Genomic DNA, 23627 nt, shown 5'->3' on the forward strand with positions numbered 1-23627 from the left:
CCCTCACATATTATTGATAGGATTATAAAGTGGTGCAGCAGCTTTGGAAAACAATTTGGCAGGTCCTCAAAGTGTTAAACACTACGTTAAACATAGTGTTACCATATGACCCAGTAATTCCACTCCTAGGTATATACCCAGGAGAATTGAAAACATAGTCCACACATAACCTTGTACACAAATGTTCATAGCAGAATTCTCAACTGATGAGTGGACAAACAAAATTTGGTATATCTATACAATTAAATGTTATTCAGCTATGAGAAAGAATGAAGCCCTGATACATGCTAAAACATGGATGAACCTTGGAAACATCATGCTAAGTGAAAAAAGCCAGACAGTTATATGAACTACCTAGAATAGGCAAATCCATAGAGAAAGCAAGTAGATTAGTGGTTGTCAGGTGATGTGGAAGTGACTGCTTTTGGATATGAAGTTTTGTTTTGGAGTGTTGAAAATGTTCTAAAATTACCTTATGGTGGTGTTTGCACATCTCTGTGAGTGTATTAAAAACCACCGAAATGTTCAGTTTAAAAGGATGGATTTTATGGTTTATAAATTATATCTCAAAAAATGCTACTAAAATAAAAGAAAGCTAGTGAGATTATTCTCACAGTGAAGCAAATTCCAAAGCATCTGGACCCACAGAAAAGGAATATTAATCCTGATCTGCTGCTTGGGTCAGTGCCTTCAAAGCTGTCTCCAGAGTCACCTCAGTTACCCTCCAAACCTGATAATTAACAGGAAAACTGAAGCGTTTTGAGTTGTGGTGTGGACCTATTTTAACTAGCCCCGATGTGTGATGAAACCCTCTACTTCCCTAAAAATAGGAGGATTTCCTGGGACTCCTTTAGAGCACTTCAGGGTCTCTGCCATTCTGCTTCATCAGTTTCCTGCTTCATTTTACTTTCAAATAAAGTAGCCTAAGAAGAAAACCTAGGGCATTGGGCTTGAATTTAATGGCAACAAACTGTAACCAGAGTCTGTGGGACAGTTGTGGGAATATAAGAACAATGCCTTGGAGCAACATGGATGGTCCTTGAGGGCATTATGCTAAGTGAAATAAAGTCGGACAGAGAAAGACATATACTGTATGTTCTCACTTATAGGAAGAACCTAAAAAAACAAAAAGACCTCAAAGATACAGAGAACAGACTGATGGTTTCCAGAGGCAGGGGGTTGGGGAGGGCAAAATGGATGAAGGGGGGTTCAAAGGTACAAGCTTCCTGTTATAAAATAAATAAGTCGTGGGGATGTAACATATAGCATGGTGACTGTAGTTAATAACACTGCATTGCAGATTTGAAAGTTGCTAAGAGAGAAGATCTTAAAAGTTTTCATTGTGAAAAAAAATGTTTTGTCACTGTGTGTGGTGATGGATCTTAACTAGAGTTACTATGGTGATTATTTCTCAATATATACAAATATCGAATCATTGTTATACACCTGAAATGACTATACTATGATACGTTGATTATACCTCATTTTAAAAAAATGTCTTAACATTTAAAGAACATTTCTTTAATAAAAAAAAAAGAAGTGGGTTATGAGTTAGAAGAATTAAGGCTTGCTCAGCCTTCACACTTTGCAGTCAATAAAACTGAAATGCTGCTCCTAGGCAAGGTCACAGAGCTAAAGTAGCTCTGGTTGGGATATCAGGACAGCTCAGGACTGGGTGAAGGAAAAGGGAAAAGCAAGTATGCATGAGTGGTACCATACCTGGCATGGATCAGACCCCCCCTAAGTGCTAGTATTTAGTAAGTGCCTGCCTTTTGCCCAGCAACATAACTAGAGATTTTTTTTTCTTTTCTCTTTTTTTGCGGTACGCGGGCCTCTCACTGTTGTGGCCTCCCCCATTGCAGAGCACAGGCTCCAGACGCACAGGCTCAGCGGCCATGGCTCACGGGCCCAGCCGCTCCGCGGCATGTGGGATCTTCCCGGACCGGGGCACAAGCCCGCGTCCCCTGCATCGGCAGGCAGACTCTCAACCACTGCGCCACCAGGGAAGCCCTTAGAGATATTTTTATACATTGCCTTATTTAGCCTCATAAAGCCCTTCAGAGTATTAACACTGTCAACAAGCTCAAATTGGGCAACTTGCCCAAGTTCAAGTACATATTAAGTGGGGGAGTCCTCTTTTCTCCATGATTTCCCAATGAAAATTACAAAACTAGCAAGCTCTAAAAGGAATGGGAATTTCAACTATTTTCTAGAAGAAACATGATTCTATTAAAAGCAGAGAATCTGATAAATGTCTGATAAGTCTTGATACTTGATTATGTTTCCTATTTCAGAACATATCAGAAGTCACAGATTAACTTCTATTCTAGACTGACCCCCAAAAAAGGATCAGTTGGTAATGAGGAAGTGATCAGAGCCATGGGCATCATAACCGTGTCATTTCAAAGTTCCTAAGGGATCAGAGAGAATGCAGGTCATTGTCACACAATGGCTCTAAATTTTGGAGTGTGAGAGTTTTACAAATTCATATAGTGTTGATTCAACACAGATTTAGTAAGCATGCCCTATAATATAAACTAATGCTTAGTGAAAGCTTACTCTGTGCCAAGTACCACGTAGTATCAGGGATATTGAGGTAAAAAGCATGTTTTAATCGGAAGAAATGGAAGTCAACTGTTTGTTAAACACACTCTGGTGAGTTCCATCGTAGAGGTATGCAAGGCTTATGTGTGGAAGAGACTGAGAACTGGCTCCTTCAGTCTCTACTCCACCCCACTTCCAGGGAGCCCTCCTGTCTTGCAGGCTTTTTGTAGGATGAGTTATATACAGTTTATAGACTCTGCCAGTTATGCTGCTGAGATTGTCTTTATGTACATGAGATTTGGACAGCAGAATTAAGACAGGATCTCTCTTCCAGCCCCTTTCAGCTGTTGCTCTGTGCAAATAAGATTGTGGAAGTGGAATGTTTTCTGAAACATTATTTCGGTGTCCATTCTCCAGCTTCCTATGCCCTAGGAGACATCTGCGGGGGTGACAGAGATGGTAGCTTCTTGATTCCTGAATCATGGATACAGGGTATGTTCTTGAACACAATATTCCAGCAACAGCTAGCTGCCATGTACTATGTACCATGGACTGAATCGAAATTCAAAAATATCTTGACAGGTTGAAGTCAAAAGATTATAGAAAAAATAGAGAGAGAGCCAGATCAATCTGTCTGGGGTAAGATTCTTGAAATAGAATACAAAATTCAGTTATAAAACTTCACACTAGGAGAGACCAGAACTGAAAACAATCCTTGTAAAAGAAAGCTGGGAATTTTTGTCACCTGCAAGTTCTATAGGAGCCTATGCTTGACCACAACTCTAAATGACCTCATTTTACCTTAGGCTCCTCTAACAGACAATTACCGCTCAGATCCAGGAGAGAAAAGTTCAGCTGAGCCTGGCACTGCATGGACTCCGTCTGGACTGTTTTCACTTCTGGGTGTCTCACTTAAGTGACCACGTGTTTTAGGTCACTACAGAACCAGACAGCACTGAGAGAGGCATGACCAAGATGATGAGCAGTCCTTATTACCCAATCCATTTATTAATTCATTCATCTATTTGTTTATTTATTCAACAAACTTTTTTTTTTGCAGTACGTGGGCCTCTCACTGTTGTGGCCTCTCCCGCTGCGGAGCACAGGCTCCGGGCGCGCAGGCTCAGCGTCCGTGGCTCACGGGCCCAGCCACTCCACGGCATGTGGGATCCTCCCGGACCGGGGCACGAACCTGTGTCCCCTGCATCAGCAGGCTGGCTCTTAACCACTGCGCCACCAGGGAAGCCCTATTCAACAAATTTTTATTGAGCACTTTGTATGTATCTAGCACTGGAAATGCAAAGTGAACAAAACGAAACTTCTGCCTCATGGATCTCACATTCTAGTGGGCGAGAAATATAATAATGTCAGGTAATTAATAAATGATAAGGAAAACAAAGCAGAGCGGAGAACAGAGAGTAATGGGAGGAGTTATTTTCAACTGGGTGGTAACAAAGGTCTCTCTGGAGAGATGACCTCTGAACAAAAATCTGGATGGAGTGAGGGAAGAACCAGGTGTCTCTTGGGAGAAATAGCATGTGGGAAGGCTCTGAGGTAGGGAGAGCTCAGTGTGCTCAGGAAGGCCCGTGTGGCTGGAGTGGAGTGAAAGATGGGGGAGCAATTTCAGAGGACATCAAAGACTGGATCAGGTGCTGGTTTATGTAGGACCACCCAGTTCACAGTGAGCCTCTATGTTTCATTTTGGGTGTGCTGAGAAGCTACTGGAGAGATCTGAGTCAGGCAGTGACACGATCCGATTTCTGTTTTGAAAGGCTCACTCTGACTAATATTTAGAGAATGGATATCTAATGGGCTCCCCTCATGGTCCATGGCTGAGGAACCTGTGACCATGCCTCCTGGGTGCCTTGCATGGATGATGGGAGAAGGTGGGTGTGGTTGTCTTTCTCGGATATTTGAAGGGCATTGCACTTCCTTGAGCAAAACTAGAAGGTACAGAGAAGCATGTTTCATCTCATAATAAAATGAACTTTCTAGCCAGCCATGCTGCCAGAGTTCTCTTATAAAAAATGAACTCATGGTTACTATTCAAAAAAAGGTTGGTCTTATAAAGTAACTAAATTCAAAGGAAGATTGGCTATACATTTATGGTCCTTTCCAACTCTAGGCATCTATTATTTTTCTCTCTTCTTACAACTCTCTTAGGGAGCTGAGTTCTCTCTCTATATATAATGACTAGCAAAGAGCTACTCAATTAAATTAAATAACCAGAACTTGGTTTTATTTTTCCTGAATAAATCCAAAGGAAAGGTAAGGATCCTATACACACCCTGTTCTTACTATTTCATTTCCTGAAGGAAATATACATATAGATATAGATAGGTATAGATAGATATATAATATCTATGGCATGCGCAATGTAATTTATGCTAATTAAAGGGAACATTGTCAGGAGTGGGCTAAGAAAAGGAGGAACACCTTTCACAAAATCATTTGATGGACTTAAGAGATGAAGCAATCTACTTCTGGATGGATCTAGAAGACAGGCATAAGACAAGCTGACCTTATATCGCCTCTAGCAGCCTTATAGGTCTCTTACAATCCTTTGTAAACAGAGAGCCACTGAAAAGTTGAAATCCGATAACCCCAGCTTGCCACTAGAGTATTATGCAAGAGAATGCAGAAGTCCTGGACCTTCCGTTGTCCTGCTAAGCTTCTGTTGCTCTTATGAGAGATATTATACAACTTGCTAATTATGAAAATCCTGGGCTCTCAGGCTTGGTTAGAGTCATGACTCAGATGCTCACTAGCTGTGTGGCTTTGACTAAGTTAGAAAACCTCCCTAGACCTCCATCTCCTTCTATGTAAAATGGGAAGAATCCCCTTACCTTCTCATAGGGTTACTGCAGAATTAAGCAAAATAATCCACGTAGCATTCATTGTTAATAATATCAGCTACCATCTATTGAACCCCTAGAATTGCCAGACATTGTACAGGAATGAACTCACTGAATTCTCTCAATGTTGCAAAGTACATATTGGTTTCTCTTTTTGACAGGGGCTCACAGAAGTTTGAGTAATTTGCCCAAGTTCACACAAGTTCATTCAAACTCGGGTCTGCCTAACCAGAATCCAGCTTCTAAGTATTTCTTGCTATAGTCCACTATGTTATATTTTGTTTTATTATTTTAAAAAGAAATTTCTCTAATCTCACACTTGAAGGCAGTTGAGAGTTTCTTTTCCTAGTGCCTTTAACAGTTCAGAAACAGAACAGAATTTGTCAAGGACAGTTTCTCACTTTGGCACCAACTACAGGTTGGGGCCATTTACCAGTGTACTACTTTTGTGTCATCGGACCGAAGCAGCTGCTTTTGCATGCCTTCTAGGTTTGGAGCTGGGTAAGTCTCAGTCAGAGACTTATAGCCTATGGTCCCATGTGACAAAACATTTTGCTAAAGATGCTATTTTCTCCTTTTCCCAGACTTTCCTCCCTTTCTGCAGCTGTTTCCCCTTCTTCTTGAGAACTGATAAAAATTCTGAAACTCTTATTTTTACAATTAATCTCATGTGACCTTACTATTGACAATGACCTGGTTGTTTCTCCCAGCGATAACACAGTTGATAAGATGCCAGTGCTAAGAACAAAGATCACCACCTGACAGAGCTGGGAGCAATCTTTCTGTATTGGGTCCTGGCCTGGGACGCACCATATTCTACCCCTAGTAATGGCACTAAGCACAAGGACAGGTCCCGTGTGCTGCGAGCCTACGACTTGCTAAATATTTAACCTAGGAGTTAGCATTCATTCACTTGCTCATCCATTTACACAGTAAATATTTTATTGAGAGCATATTATGTTCCAGGCTTTGTATTTAGGCACAAACAACACCAGCAATTAACAGAAGAACCCAAATTCTTGCTGGAGCTTACATTTTTTTGAATGGAAAAAGACATAAAATATACAAATATGTCAATGAGTGATAGGAGCTATGAATAAAGAATAAAAAAGGATGGTAAGAGTGATGAGAGAAGGAAGTTAGCTCTTGACCTACACACATAAGGCCATTAGAATTATCCTATTTTACAGTCGAAGATTTGAACAGTTTGCCCAAAGTCACTCAGTGTTAGAACAGAGTTTGCCATATTCTGATACTAACAGTACTAAATACAGCAACAGTGATTAATAGTCACCATCTATTAAGGTAATTATACAATGGCATGAAGTAGTTATAAAATCCCATTTTATGAGTGAAGAAACCAAGACTCAGAAAGATTAAATAATTTCCTCAAGACTACATGGTAATGGTGGAGAAAACCCAGACTGAATGGTTCAAGTTCCTGATTTTTTCACCACACCTTGCCTCCTGGGTTGAGTTTGTTTTGTCAGAAATTCGTCCTACTAAACTGAAAGATCCTTGAGGACAGGGATTGCCTCTCCATCATCTCCTGAAAGTTCCACAACATCTGGCATAGAAAGTGTTGAACTTTCTCCATCTGGACCAGCCGCATTCTCCAAACAGACAGAACTCTAAATACCCAAGAAATATGGCTGCCAATTCTAACATTCAGACCTCCTCAACCTCCCTTGGCAGTGAGTTGCAGTGTGTAATTAGCACTGCAGGCAATATTACCCTTGAACACCAGAGTGCCAACTGCATTCAGAGTTCACAATGCAATGGCAAGCTGCTAGCATTAGCCTAAGCTCCCCAAAATACCCATCTTCCCAAGTGGACTTATGACCTGGACACACTTGTTTGCCTCTTTATTAGACTTGTGTTTGTCTAGGAATGAAAGGAATAAACAAGTGGGATGCACATGCCTTGCATTTTAATGAGGGCCAGGATCCTTTGGAGCAAAGAGGGCATTGTGATGCATTTGAAGAGCATGCGGACTCTGGCCGCATCACCCCAAGTCCGGGCTAACAATGCTTTCCTCAACATTCCTTGGCGTTGGTCACAGCTGTGCTTTGCACTTGCATACACATTGTGGCTAACCCATGGTAAATGATCAGATTGGGTGAAGGATGAATGATTTCTCTCCTTACTGTTGTTCAAGTTGCTTCATGGGAGGACAACACAGCTAAATGTAAACATTTTGGGAGCAAGTATAATTCTTTCTGGGTTAAGATTTAGTGAAGTGTGGAGAATTCTCAAAGTCAGGCAAACCTAGGTTCAAACTTCAGGGCTACTGCTCACTAGCTGGTTGCGTCTGGAAACAACTCATCAGACTTTTCTGCTCTCACTGAGCCTTCAGTTCTCAGCTCAGAGAGAGGCCTTCCTGACCCCATCCACACCACACACACACACACACACACACACACGTCATTATTCTCTTTCTCCCCAATCTTTACACCTTGCAATACTTTTTTTTTTGGTGGTACGCGGGCCTCTCACTGTTGTGGCCTCTCCCGTTGCGGAGCACAGGCTCCGGATGCGCAGGCTCAGCAGCCATGGCTCACGGGCCCAGCCGCTCCGTGGCATATGGGATCCTCCCAGACCGGGGCACGAACCCGTATCCCCTGCATCGGCAGGCGGACTCTCAACCACTGCGCCACCAGGGAGGCCCCACCTTGCAATACTTACTCTAACTGTAATAGGGAAGAACCTTCGTATTCTATTACAAGTTAATCACTAAAGGGATGTTGCCTATAAGCTTAAATTATACATAAAGGCCCATCTCTGGGAACCCTGCTTCCCAGGTAATGAGCATTAAGCTAAAATACCTTTTTTTTAGCTCACAGGAAACATCCTGACCAGGCCCACCTGTGAACGACTGCAGACAGGAAGAAATGAACACATCCCCTCCCGAGGCTGATGGGAACCAGGAAGTGTTTGACTTTACTCCCTCCCCTTTTAGTATAAAAGGAACCTGAATTCTAACGCAGGCAAGATGGTTCTTTGGGGCACGAGCTCACCATCTTCTTAGTTTGTTGGCTTTCTGAATAAAGTCATTCTCCCTTGCCCCAGCCACTCGTCTCTCAATTATCGGCCTGTTGTGTGGTGAGCAGTATGAGCTTAGACTCGGTAACAACTTCTGGCATGTGTGCCTCTGCCACTAGACTGTAAACTCCACGAGATTAGAAACCAAGTCTATGCCTCTTCTCATTTATCCCCAGAGTCTGGCACAGTGCCTGGCACACAGAGACATTCAACTAATGTTGGTTCAATGAATTAACAAAGGAAGAAGATTGTGAAGAGAGAGGAAGGGAAACGTAACCAGAGTGTGGAGGATTGAGACAGAGGAGAAAAGGGATGAGGCAACTGTCCTGCAGCTTTATTCTCTGTAAAATGGCAGCAGGGTTGCTGGAGGCTTCTCCCTCCACCTCCAAGGCTAGAGTTCTCAAGAATTTTCTAGATCCTAGAGGATGGCTAAGCCAACCCTAGAAAAATAATGCTACTTTCTTTGCTCCTGTTTCCATGCACCCCAGGCACGCTAGGAAATTGCAAAACCCTGCTGATAATGGCCATACATGCTCATGCCACTTCACTTTTGCAAAGCAAAATCTCCAGGAGTCTTGGCCATGTTTTTTTTTTTTTTTTTTTTTTTTTGCTGTATGCGGGCCTCTCACTGCTGTGGCCTCTCCCGCTGCAGAGCACAGGCTCCAGGCGCGCAGGCTCAGCAGCCATGGCCCACCGGCCCAGACGCTCCGCGGCATGTGGGATCCTCCCAGACCGGGGCACGAACCCGTGTCCCCCGCATCGGCAGGCGGACTCTCAACCACTGCGCCACCAGGGAAGCCTTGGCCATGTTTTTAATTACTACATATTGACTTAGCCCTTGAATGGTTTATACACAATATCGCAAAATTTTCCAGTCTTTTCAAGTCTTCCAATTCCATCACTCTCAGGGAACAACCTTTATCTCCTAATCTCCTCAAAAGATCAAGGCTATTCTAATATATTTAACAGGGTCAACATACAGATTTTATTCATAGTGACTCCATACAAAAAATATGCTTTGGAGGGTGAGGAATACTGGTAAAAACTGATTTTTTTTCTAGTTTTTGCCTAAGGATTAAATTATAGATTGAGGTGTTTCTGAGGACAATTGCCTGTCTTGTGCTATTTAAGAAGGTTATTCTCCAGCAGCCTGGCTATATTTTTAGTCAATTTGGAGCCACTGGGGGTGGATATTAGGGCTATAAATATCAGAGGTAATAGTAATAAGGGGTTTAAGGTCCAGTGAGCACTGGATGAACATCCTGTAACATCTCACAGCACGGCTTCCCAAGGCAAACACGGCCAACCAAAGACTAAAAGACACTCTCAGAACAAAGACATCTCTTACAAGCTCACCTCAGAGATATTACAGGTTTGGTTCCAGACCACTGCAATAAATCAAATACCACAATAAAGCAAGTCACGCAAATGTTTTAGTTTCCCAGTGCATATAAAAATGATGTTTACACTATCCTGTAGTCTGTTAAGTGTGCAATAGCATTGTGTCTAAAAATCAGTGTACATAACTTAATTTAAAAATACATTATTGCTAAAAAATGCTAACTGTTGTCTGAGCCATCAGCAAGTCTCAATCTTTTTGCAATAGTCACATCAAAGATCACTGATCAGGGCTTCCCTGGTGGCACAGTGGTTGAGAGTCCGCCTGCCGATGCAGGGGACACGGGTTCGTGCCCCGGTCCGGGAAGATCCCACATGCCGCAGAGCGGCTGGGCCCGTGAGCCATGGCCGCTGAGCCTGCGCGTCCGGAGCCTGTGCTCCGCAACGGGAGAGGACACAGCAGTGAGAGGCCCGCGTACCGCAAAAAAAAAAAAAAAAAAAAAAAGATCTGATCACAGATCACATAACAAATATAATAATAATGAAAAAGTCTGAACTATTGCAAGAATCACCAAAATGTGAAGAGACACAAGTGAGCCATTGCTGCTGGAGAAGTGGTGCCCATTGACTTGTTCCACGCAGGGTTGCTACAAACATTTAGTCTGTAAAGAAAAACGGAAGACAGTATCTGCAAAGCACAGTGAAGCAAATAAAATGAGATATGCCTGTATAAAGAAGCCAGACAAGCATCTTTCCTTGCTGTGATCTGACAAGTAGGGGCCACTGTGCTCTCGAGCTTCCTGCCTGAACTGTTCTGTCAATCAACCATGGCAGATGTTCCCAACTTTCCCAAACTCTTTATTTTACCCTTCCTTTGAAATAGTCATTTGAAATAAAAATAATAAATGCCTAGTGGGCCACTAGGCAAATGATCTTCCCATTTTTTTTGTTTGTTTTTTTGCTCTTCCCGTTTTTTTAGACATTGTCTCACTTAACCCCAGTAACAATCACACATATAGGAATTATCATCATCTGTAATTCACAAGGGTGGAAACTGAGATACAGAGAAATTAAGCAGTAGAGCTGGGGCTTAAGCATTGTGGCTCCAGAGCCTGGTTGCCTAACAACAACCCCATTCCTTCTGCCTCATCTTTGGGATGGACAGTATTTAATCAGAAATCAGTTTCTCCATTATTAAACCCATTTAGGATAAATGTAATTGACCATCAGCCTTAGGGTCAGCTGTAGTCAGAAGTGTTGGAATTCAACAGACCTTAGTTTGAACTCTAAGAGCTGTGAGAACTTACCCAGTTTTTTAAACTCTGTGGGCCTTCATGTTTTCATTCTAAAAATGGGAATATAGGTAACTCCTTCAAAGGGTGGTTTTGAGCAAGTGTAGGCAAACTTTGCTTGCAAGGGGCCAAATAATAAGTATTTTAGGTCCTGTGAGCCATACAACAATCTCCTATCACAGCTACACACTTGCTGTTGGAGCATGACAGCAGCCACAAACTATACAGAAACAAACGAGGTGGCTGTGTTTCAACAAAATTTTATTTACAAGATAGGCAGTGACCAGATCTGGCTTGCAGGCTATAGTCCTCCGACCTCTGATTTTGAGGATTACATGAGATAATGCATGCGCTTTGCATGATCCCTGGAACACAGGTCATCAAAAATGGTAATAAAATTATGGTTTCAGCATGAGATGACAGTGCTTTCTAGTTGGGTCAAAAAAATCCCAACCAAAATCAGGGAAATTTAACATTTTCAGGAACCTCTGAAGTCTTACTTGTGTAAATGTATACTTTTCATAACTTTTGAAATATTGACAAATTAGCAACACTCTACCCCCAATATAACCGGTTGCCAGAGACAATACTTTTTTAGTATTTTCAATATCGGGGACATAATTATACTAAAAAAGTATTTCTTGTTTATTTGCAATTGAAATTAAACTGGGGCATCCTGGAGGTTTTACTGTTGTTGTCTATTTTGGTTCCCTTGCCTGTTTTTTCCTAAATCTGACGACCCTACCTACAGACCTCTATGATTCCACAATTTGGGAACCACTGGTTTTATCACATAACAAGAATAGCCCAACACAAGCAACATTTTGTTCTTTCAGGGAGGGAAAGAATTACATTCTTATGGAATTATCCCTAAGGTTCAAAACTAATAAGTCCCCTGGGTAGAAGCCACTGAAACACTATGAGACAACCAGTGCTCTGTGTTCACGGGTGCCAAGAACAAGCTTAGGTCACCCAAGGAAAAAGTGCAATAATCTTGCATTTGTTCCTGCTGATTAAAATCAAGCAGCTTCCTGGAAATTGCTTGGTGCCCCTCATGTCACTATGTTGAATTAATATCTGAGCAGAATTAATGATGGAAAAACTCAATTATATCCAACACATCCAAAGTTTTGCAGTTGGATTTGTCAGTAATCAAACTGTGTCCTGAGAAAGCCCATTTTGTCAGTAAACAAAGCTTCTGTGTGGAGAAGAAATATTCTGTGCACATAAACACGGGTGCCTAAATTCCTGATAAATATTTGATAATGAGGACGTGGATGGAGTAGGTGCCTTCAGCCATCAGAGATCTTCCAACAAGTAGGATTATAAAATCATTCTCAGGGGATTTAGGAGAAAAGAAAAAACACGAAAAATCTGGCTCAGCATGCCACAAGCGTGTCTTTCAAATTTTAAAGAAGGAAGATGATATTTGACATGTCCATGAAGGTGAAAAACATTGTGTTTTCATTAAAATAGTGTGTTATTTAGTATCCAAAAGCCAATATCTGAGTTTCAGGTCTACCTCTTGCAAGCTTTGCAACTTTGGATAATTCACTTAGTCTCTCTGAGCCTCTGTTTCCTATCTCTAGTGGGCATTCGTACAGAGATGTAAGAATGCCCATCTCTTAGGCTTTGACCAGGGTCAAAGGAGATCATGGTAATGAAAATATTTGCTAACTGAAACAGCAATATATCGTCAGCTGTCATTCCTAGGGACAACACCATAATCTCTGGCGACGAAAGAGCAAAATAATGTTGTATTGTTACCAGCTGAAGCCACGCTAAGGGAATTATGCTCTCATGAAATCTGTATTAATTCAAATCTGTATTAAGCCATAAGAAAGTATCACAAACTGGATGGCTTAAATAACAGAAATGTACTGTCTCTCAGTGCTGGAGGCTTAGATGTCCAAAATCAAGGTGTCAGAAGGGTTGGTTCCTTCTGAGGGCTGTGAGGGAGGGATCTGTTCCAGGCCCCTTTTCTTTGGCTTCGTAGATGGCCGTCTTCTCTCTGTGTCTCTTCCCATCATCCTCCTCCATGTTTCTGTGTTGAATTTCCCCTTTTTATAAGGACACCAGTCATATTGGATTAGGGCCCACCCTGATGACCTCACTCTACTTTGATTACCTCTGTAAAGACCCTATGATGGTTAATTGTTATGTGTCAATGTGTTTGGGCTAAGGGATGCCCCTATAGCTGCCAAAACATTTCTGGGGGTGTCTGCGGGGTGTTTCTGGAAGCGACTAGCATTTGAATTGATTGAGTAAAGAAGATCACCCTCGGGACTTCTCTGGTGATCAAGTGGTAAACAATCTGCCTTCCAATGCAGAGGATATGTGTTCCATCCCTGGTTGGGGAACTGAGATTCTACATGCCGCGGGGCAACTAAGCCTGCCCGCCACAACTATTGAGCTCACACACCTCAATGAGACAGCCCATGTGCCGCAAACTACAAGCCGGGGTGCTCTGGCGCCCTCGTGCCACAACTAGAGAGAGAAAACCCGCATGCCACTAGAGAGAAGCCTGTGCACCGCAACGAAGAGACTGTGCGCCATAACGAAAGATCCCATATACCTCAACAAAGCTCCCATGTGCCGCAACTAAGTCCCGATGCACCCAAAAAAATAAGGAAAGTAAATAAAATAAATAATTAAAAAAAAAATCACCCTCAACAAGGCTGGTGAGCACCATCCAATCCACTGAGAGCTTGAATCGAACAAAAAGATGGAGGAAGAGTGAATTTTCTCTTTTTGCTTGAGTTGGGACAGCCATCTCTTTTCTGCCCTCAACATCAGTGCTCCTGATTCTCAAACCTTTGGACTCAGACTGGGACTTACACCACTAACCCTGCAATTCTTTGGACTCAAAGTGAATTACATCACCAGTTTTCCTGGTTCTCCAGTTTGCAGAAAACACATCAATGGTCTTCTCAGCCTCCATACTCGTGTGAGCCAATTCCTATTATAAATCTCTCTCTATCTCTCTCTCTATATATATATACATATATCTATATATAGATATATGTATATAGTTGACCCTTGAACAGCTCAAGGTTGGGTGCTGACCTTCAGAGCAGTCGAAAACCTGTGTATAACTTTATAGTCGGCCTTCCGTACCCACAGTTCCACACCTATGGATTCAACCAGCCTCAGACTGAGTAGAAAGGTAGTACATATTTATTGAAAAAAATCCACATATAAGTGGACCCATACAGTTCAAACCTGTGCTGTTCAAGGGTCAAGTGTATATCCTATTGATCCTGTTTCTCTGGAGAACCCTGACTAATATGGAACTTATCTCCAAATAAGATCGCATTTAAAGGTATTGGGGGTTAGGACTTCAAGGAGTGGAGGATAGATACAAATCAACCCATGACAAGATCTTTCATTTATTTTGTTAAAAGTCACCAAACTGATTCACAGTGTTTCCCAACCAAGGCCTGCTTCTCAGATGAAACATTTCACTCTACAGTGGAGACTTACCTGCTCCTTGAGTGTCTAAGAAGATGAATTATTCACTTTAGAATAAAGATCTCAGGCCATGGCCACATATCTCCTCCAGACACCAGAACATTAGGCAGTGTCTCTCTTTTCAGAGAATTCTCTTTATGCTGCAACATACATGTCATCACTTTTCCTTATATTTAGCTTGGAAACAAAAATTTGTCACCCTGATACAGTCACTGAAGTTTTTAGATTTCAAACCCAATTCATTGTTCAAGAAATGTATTCACTTGTTATCTCTCACTTCTGCATCAAGCCCACAGATTGTTGATACATTTTCAAATCAGATACCTTCATGAAATTAGAGAATTAATAAGTGGAGACACACACACACGTATGCACATAATATCTCATATATAATAGATTTATATAACATAGAATAATAGTGAAGTTTTTAAAGTAAACTTAGACCTTTTTTAAACTCATGCTTTCTTAGCAACTCAATATCAGTTTTTGGTCAACTATCTTGCAATTTTAGAAAATGTTAATGTCCCATACAGATGGATATATGGGTACATGGATGTATGTCTCAGAGGGTAATCAAAGCATTATTTGCAACATCAAAAGATAGAAACAACCTGATGTCCACCAGAAGTTATTTAAACAAAGCATGAGACAGCTACAGAATGGAACACAATTCACCACCCCCCAAAGACCACGGTTTTGAAAAATATATAATGACATGGGGTAACACACTTGGTATGTTTTAGTGAAAAGCAGGTTACAGAAGGATATTCATGATTCCAATTTTAAGACTACATGTGCATAAAAGAATATAGAAGGGATATTCACTGAAATGTTCACATGCTTATCTATAGGTGCTACGATTGTAGACAATTCTTTGTTTCTTCCTGGTACTTTCCTTAATTTAAATTTTTTCTACAAAATGCATGAATCACTTTAAAAATGAAAATATGACTTTTTCTAATAAATGGGAATTTCCTTCTGAAATGTTATTGCCTTACACATTGTACCATTGTACATTGTACATTGTACTATTCATACCATTGGGTGACTATTTTTCACTGGACTTCTAGGGGATAATAGAGGGAGATCAAATATTTATAAAAATAATTATGTACTTAGCACTTTAATGCAACCTATGATGTTATAAAAAGGCCTTGATGAAAAAGTATATTCTCAATGAAGTATAGAGAATGCACAGAGGAGGAGTATTCCTGACATAGGAAATGGCATAAGTAAACAAACATGTAGCAAAATGCCAGGTTTCCTCTGGGAGTAACAAAAACTTCAGTATGAGTTGTTTGTAAGGTTTCTAACAGAATGCCAGGGGATGAGGCAGGAACATTAAGTCAAGGGATGGATGATCATAAAATTTATTGTTCAAACTAGGACCTTTTGAGAGTGAACGTCGAGTGCTCATAATAGCTACTAGGAGACACCAGGCATGCACTAGGAATATACAGGGAAACCAGGACATAAGACTTCCCTACAAAGGGCTGGGTCACAGTGGGCCTTAAATGCCAGCCTAAGTAAGATATTTGAACTTCATACACACAGTCTTGGAATCCTGGGGTTGAAAGGAAATGTCAATGCCCTCCAGCTTGGCCACCCCATCCCTGCCTCTCCAAATTTTCAAGCCTTTGTTTAAATATCTCTGTGACAAAGAATGCATTGCCTTGGAACAGCTCTGTTAGAAAATTCTTCATTGTATTGAGCTGAAATTTATCTCCCTGTATCTCCCACCCATTTGGCCCAGCACTGCCATCTCAGAGAGAAAAACACAATACTAATCTCTTCCCATGGAGAGTGAAAGATGTAAAGACAGATAATATGGCTCTCTAGACTTTCTCTTTTGCAGGTTAAATGTCCTACAGACATCCTTCCTACAGCATCCCTGAAGTTTGTCACTATTTGCTTTGTATCTCCTAATTAGCTTTTAAAATGTTCCTCTCTTGTCATCTCCCTTCTACCATCTTCGTTGGAGCCACCATCCTTCTTGCTTATACTATAATAACTCCTCCTATGTCGTTTCTCTCCATCTCTCTCCCTCTCTCTCTTTCTCTCTATCATTGACCATCCCTCCAACCCATTGTCCATATTGACCTTTCCAAAACACAAAACTGATTGTGACACTGTTTTGCTTACAACCTTCAATGGCTCCCTGTTCTCCTCAGGATCGATTCCAGCTTCAGAGCATGAAGTTCTATCCCCGACCACCACTCTCATCTCATCTCCCTCATCCCCTCTCCTCTGTGTGTGTATCCCTTCTCTCAGTTCCTTGCACAGGACTTTTGCCCTATGGAAGTTACTGTCACCTGCACTTGGAACCCTCTTCCTTATACCACCTGCACCTTGATAACCCCTACTTGGCTTTTGGGTTTCAATTTAAACATCACTGCCTCCAGAAAGTCTACCCCAATTCCATTAAGTCTGGATTAAAAATCCCTTCTTAAGTGGTTCCTCAGGGACCTAAGCTTCCCCTATTATACAAGTAAAACATTTAATTAAAATCACCTGCTTTTTCATCTAACACCTTTGCTATATTGTGAACTCTGTGAGAGCAGGTCTGCTCTTTTCAGCACTGTTGTCATAAGTATCTAGCACAGTGATTGGCAAATAGTATGCATGTGTGTGTGTGTGTGTGTGTGTAAGATATATGTATGTGCTCAAAAAATGTGTTAATGTGTAGCACCCAGAACCAGATACAATTGTTCTAAATGTGGTCTGCATAATACAGATTAGAAGGTCTATTGCCTTCCATGTGCTATACTCCATACCTCTATTAATAAAACCTAACATTATTTTAGAAGAAACATCTCATGGTTGATTTTCTTGTCAGTTTAGATCCCTAAACCTTAACTATATGAAGCCACCACTTCTGTCTTTAACCTTCCCTCTCTGTCTTTCCTCTTTCTCTCTCTCTCTCTCTCTGTCACACACACACAATAATTTGCAATTGATTTTTGGCAGCCATACATGATATATTTTATATCTATTTTTGCACACTGCTTCTAAAGATAAAAAGTCAAAGTATGCTGCAACTAATTGATAACTTCTGGACTCCTAACCCTTATGCCTTTTCTCTGAGCAAATGTGATCAGTGTGCTCTGCCTTCATGGATGTTAAGAATATTGAATAAAACAGGAATGAAGGGCTTCCCTGGTGGCGCAGTGGTTGAGAGTCCGCCTGCCGATGCAGGGGACACGGGTTCGTGTCTCGGTCCGGGAGGATCCCACATGCCGCAGAGTGGCTGGGCCCGTGAGCCATGGCCGCTGAGCCTGAGCGTCCGGAGCCTGTGCTCCGCAACGGGAGAGGCCACAGCAGTGAGAGGCCCGCGTAATGCGGAAAAAAAAAAAAAAACAGGAATGAAGATGGACCTCAGTAGCATACCATCCTAAAGACGTCCATCTGTCAATCAGCTATTCTTTAGTAAATGCACTCAGTCATTAATCCGGCCCACATGCATGCTTCTAATCCAGAAGAATATCACAGGATCTGGGCCCTTCCTAAAACCAAGGTTTTTGAATTGATTAATGTTAAGTGAGTATAACCATGTTCCAGGTATTTTCACAAACTTTATTTTAGTCACCATTTCCAACACCTGTTATCCTTTTTAATAGATGATAAAACTATCACTCAGAGAGAAAATCACACAACTAGCAAGTGTCAAAGCAGGGACATGAGCCCAAGTCCTGTGACTCCAAACTCAATACCACACATTACACTGAGAGAGCCTCTAAAAGAGAAAATATTCATTATTGGACTTACGTGGGTTCCTATTAATCACCACCTACTCTCCCAAATATCTGTTGAATGAATGAATTCTTTCTTTTTTTTTAAGATGTTGGGGATAGGAGTTTATTAATTAATTAATTTATTTTTGCTGTGTTGGGTCTTCATTTCTGTGCGAGGGCTTTCTCTAGTTGTGGCAAGCAGGGGCCACTCTTCATCGCGGTGCACGGGCCTCTCACTATCGTGGCCTCTCTTGTTGGGAGCACAGGCTCCAGACGCGCAGGCTCAATGGTTGTGGCGCACGGGCCTAGTTGCTCCGCGGCATGTGGGATCCTCCCAGACCAGGGCTCGAACCCGTGTCCCCTGCATTAGCAGGCAGATTCTCAACCACTGCACCACCAGGGAAGCCCTGAATGAAGTCTTTGATTCAAGATTCTTAACCCGAGATTCATGACAACGCAAGGGGGTCCAAGAGTAGGCTTGTATGAACCTCCTGAAAGTTTATGAAAAGTGCCATGTTTGTATATTGTGCATTTTTTCTGAGAAGAGTAATGTACATTTGAGTCTCAAAAGGACTGTGGCTCCAAACAAGAATAACCTGCAGTTTAAAAAACCCTCTTCATCATCATTCACCTCTGTCTAGAGTTTCGAATGCACAAATTTCTTTAGAAAATCAAACTGAATTTTTTCATCTGTAGTCTCCAAAGCCTCCATCCCTCTCTAGCAGCTCTTAGAGATCTCACCTGTTGGTCCCTTCTGAGCCTTCCTTCTGGTATCAAAAGGTGCCAGCTTGTATCTTTGATATCAGCTTATTAGAAGGCTGTCTTAAAAGTCCACCTAGCTTCGTCTTCAACCTCTTCCTGGGCCAGGTACTATCCTGAAAACGGTTCCTTCGTTTTCACAAAGCCAAAGCAAAATTGCAAACAGCTTTTCATGCAGCTTTTCCCGGCCTTGGGCAAGGTTGGGATAGATGCGGACAGCAGTAGGAGAAACCCACTGAGATGTGGATGGGACAGGGAGCTGGTAGATCTGGAGACTTGGGGGATTATCTTAAGTACCCAGAAAGTCTACACCCTTCTTCTGTTAAATAATTGGAAGACTACACCTTTTCCTGATAATCAGGGTTGACTTTCATTCTTCATTCTTTACCATATTGTATTATACATTGTATCTCTCTCATCTTATTCAATGCCTGGAGATCATAGTCATTGACAAGAATTGTACAAGAATTCACACAAATTTACTGAGCATCCTTATTGGGTCCAGGCTATAGGCTTGAAGTATGCTCAGAAAAATAGAGCTGATGCCAGCCCTCGAGGAGTCTACAGACCAGTGGAGGACAGACAAGTAAATAGGTACTTGCAATAAAGAATGGTAAATGCCCTGATAGAAGGAACAGAGGAAGCTCTGGGGGAAAAGGGGAGAGCCACCCACCCATTCTGGAGGATAAGGAGCGGTCTCCAAGAGAAAGTGGCTCTCAGCTGAGTCCTTAGGGAAAAATAGAAGTTAGACCTAAGAGAAGGACAAAGAGGAAAGTCATATTTAGTAAATAGTTTAATATGCCTAAATTTGCATACAACATGCATAAAGTGTGTATTAAAATGTGCATAATATGTGGAGAGGGAGTGACTGATGAGAGATAAAATGGAAGAGAAAGGCAAGTCCCACATCAACATTATTCTCAAAAGGAAAAAAAATAGGAATCCACTGTAGGCTTTTCAAAAAAGATCTGCGTGATCATATTGCATTTTAGAAAGACCATTTGATACAGTATGGTGACAAGACAGGGGGCATGGGGATGGGTAGTAGTGGCCTCAAATGAGACTAACAGAAGGTTGTGACCAGAATCAAATTTGGGGTGGTACTGACTTACACTAAAACAGTGGAAGCTGAGCTGGAAACACAGGTATGTGTATGAAATGCATTAAGCAGGGAGAGCAGATAGGACTAGGTGTCATGAATGAAAGAGAGGAATGATGCTTCTGTCTAGGATGATTCTGTCATGTCTGGCTTGGACAACTAGGGATGCCATTTGAACACTGGAGAATAAAAAAGGAGGAGCAGGCCTGGGAGAGAATGGGAGAAGACAAATTCACTTTGAACATGTTGATTTTACGGTGCTCCATAGAGATGCACCTTAAAGTGGAGATGCTCTATAGAAAAGGTTGGTATTTAGGAGAAAGATCTGGATAGGCTATAGATTTGTACGTAGTGGGTGAACCCATGGGAGTGGGAGAGGTTTCCTAGGGAGACTACTGGATGGAAAGGGAAGAGAGTCAAGGAACACAGGGACACACCAATGCTGATGAAGGGAAGAACTTTAGAGGCATTAAATGAAACTCAAAAGGTCAGAGGGAAACCAGGGAAGTGTGGTATCAAATAATCCAGGACAGAGTTTAAAAAAAAAAAAAAAAGAAAGAAAGAAAGAGAGGGATCGGGGGAGGGGGATGACCAACAGTTCAAAATGACACAGAGAAGACTTGGGGAAGGTTGAACACAACACACTCCCTGGTTTAGCTCCCAAGAGGTCTCTGGTGGCCCTGGCCAAGGTTTGTCTTCAGAAGAGAGGGCAGAAGCCATTGACTGTGGACGAGCAAGTTACTGGGTAGTGAGGGCATTGAGATGGTGAATGTCACCCACTCGTTCAAGAAATTTGGTGGGGCAGACTTCCCTGGTGGCTCAGTGGTTAGGAATCCGCCTGCCAATGCAGGGCACACCGGTTCAAGCCCTGGTCTGGGAAGATCCCACATGCCGCAGAGCAACTATTGAGCCTGTGGTCTAGAGCCTGCGAACCACAACTACTGAAGCCCGCATCGCGGGCACCACAACGAAGAGTAGTCCCGGCTCTCTGCAACTAGAGAAAACCCGAGTGCAGCAACCAAGACCCAACGCAGCGAAAAATTAAATAAATTTATCTATTTAAATAAAAAACGTTTGGTGGAACGGTAAAGGAGAAAATTTTTGTTCAGCTAGAGAGGAAGTGCAGAAACTCAACAAACATCGATTGACTGAAGTGAGGAAAACGTCCTATTCCCGGCAGACCTGGCTGGGTGAAAAATTCATAAACAAATGCCAGAACCGGCTTCCCTCTCTGCATCCTGCTGAGCGCTAGAAAGGCTTTTGTTTTCATTGTCTTTATCAGTGAGAAACGGCTCGGTTCGGGCTGAACCTGTTAAAATGAAACCAGAGTGTGTAGCAGGACAGCCATCGAAAGCCTTGGACCCACCGCTCGCACCTGAACGCCGGCTGTGCCCGCTGCCCCCTCCGACCCTCCCCACCTGCCGTATTTGCCCTGCGAGATTTCCAAGTCCGGATCAGAAGCACCCCTGCTCAGCTGAGACTCCGGGCTCCCTCAACTCTTCTCCAAAAACGAGCCAGATTCATTTGAAAGTCAGCTTGTTCAAATAGCGAAGTACAAAGGGCCGAGGGGCTGGCTGTGCCGCCGCCGGCTGTGTGCACGCCGGGCAACACCTTCCCTTTGTGGAGCCCCCGGGGGGACCCGGCCATGTGGAACGGGCTCCCTCCATCTGCGAGATGTCTGTTGCCTTTGGAGTCAAGTGTAGGATCCCACAGCCCATTACTGAAGCAGATGGCTTTAAAAATCCCTATCGTCCCCGCAAAGCCCTGGTCCAACAGGTAATCCACCAAACGCCGAGCCCTCTCGCGGCCCCGGAGGACCGAGCTCCCCGAACCCCGCGACCCGCTGCTCCCAGGGGAGCTCCCACTTGGCACAGGTTCCAGCCGCGGTGACCGGAGACTCGTCCACGGCCCCTCTCTGCAGGGACTACCGGCTGGGTTTCCAGAAACGAGATACATATTTACAAACCCAAACATTCCCTGGCAACCAGAGCTCGAAATGAGTTCCGCTCTGCATCTCGCGCGCCTGGAAATCGCTGCAGCTGAGTGCACGGGAACGCAGCCCAACGGGGACCGCTTTCCGGCACATCCGGAGGCCCTTTGCAAGGTTTCTCGGCTGACAGAACAGCAGCTGGGACCCGGGAGCCCAAGCAATGGAGGACGGGGAGAGGGAGGCGCCTACCGTACCCGCTCGGCGCGGCGGCTCATTGCTGCGACCGTCTGGGCGCTTGCTCCGGCCCGGGCGCTGCGGACGCGGCCTCTGCTGTGAGCTCTGCCCCGGGACGGCTGCCTCGGGCTGCTCTTGTTTGCACTGGGCCGTTTGCTTTTGGGATTTCTCCAATGCAGATGTAGTCAGGGGGCCGCTGTCCCGGGGGACAATGATTCCATTGGAAGCTGGCCTTTGACAAGACTCACACATGACCTTTGACTAAAATGGCTTTGGGGAAGGAAAGTGACCGGAGGCTGAAGACCGGGCATCCAGGGCAGCCGTCCGCATTCCCACCCCCAACAGTGCCAAGTTAATTTTTCATCCCATAATCTTTCAAGGAGAGTCTCTGTGAGGTTTGATTTGCCATTTCTCCCTCATTCTGCCGGATTCTTTATCCGGGGTTTCCGAGAGGATTTTGCTGCCGAAGTTTCCTGCCGTGTTGTTGATGAGTTCCCTGAATTAGCATTCCCAGGTTAAACGTGAGCGGTATATTGTATAAATTCCTCTAACATTCTGGAAAATAATACCCCCATTTTTTCCCCTAAAGCATGCTACAATTGACAAAGGGCTTGTGACAATCATGCTGTCACTTGGCCTCCCAAACAATGCCAGGAAGACTCTCCTATTACTGCCATTTTACACGTAAAGAAAATAAGCTCCAGAAAAATAAGATATTTGCCCAATCACCCAACCAGAAAGTGAAATCTGAGTCTTCTCAATCACATCCTGTCCGCAGCCACAAACCACCCACCTCCCTGCTGGGTGACCCAACCCAGTAACTTAATTATAACACGTAAGCACATGTTATAATGCATAAAATACAGCAAGAGTAACTATAGAACATTTTAATGTTTGAATTATAAAAGCGTTAGAAAGTGTTTTAAAATAATAGCTGTTTTGGTTAAGGATGTCCACAGATATCTTGAGTTCATTGACTATGTTCCTTTATGGTCTAATATTTTCTCTTTACCAGCTGCTAAAAGAATGCTATAGGAACCAGACTGGCAACTCTGAGGTGCTGGTACAAGCCTAGGGATTCCTGAGGCTGCTATGAGAGTCTGTCACTAGTCATGATCGGAGCCTTTTTCCCTCCTTTTTCTGGGGCCTTCCAGATGGCAAAATGCTAAATAGAAGGGGAAGAGACTGTGGGATTGTAAAGAAAGCCTCCGTGAACAAGGAGTCAGCGTCCCAGAATTTTAGTGTGATGAGGAGAGCTGTGATGGGGGTCTGCAGAGATGCTCTAGAGATTCCTGGTCTGGCAAATGACATCATTCTCATTTTTTCGCTTAG

The 23627-nt window shown here is 43.0% G+C and overlaps 1 protein-coding gene across 1 annotated transcript in view; it reads right to left on the reverse strand.

Moving 5' to 3' along the window:
* The window catches only part of ENPP2 (ectonucleotide pyrophosphatase/phosphodiesterase 2), a gene marked incomplete at both ends in the record, with an annotated part of 105832 nt that extends 83285 nt beyond the window's left edge, over positions 1–22547 (reverse strand). The window contains 4 exon segments of the mRNA XM_079722734.1: positions 22316–22336; positions 22338–22418; positions 22420–22499; positions 22502–22547. Of these exon segments, the coding sequence (XP_079578860.1) occupies positions 22316–22336; positions 22338–22418; positions 22420–22499; positions 22502–22547 (228 nt within the window).
* Between the last annotated feature and the right edge of the window lie 1080 nt (positions 22548–23627).

Source organism: Hyperoodon ampullatus (genome assembly GCF_949752795.1).
Source record: "Hyperoodon ampullatus genome assembly, chromosome: 17".
Taxonomy (NCBI): Eukaryota; Metazoa; Chordata; class Mammalia; order Artiodactyla; family Ziphiidae; genus Hyperoodon; species Hyperoodon ampullatus.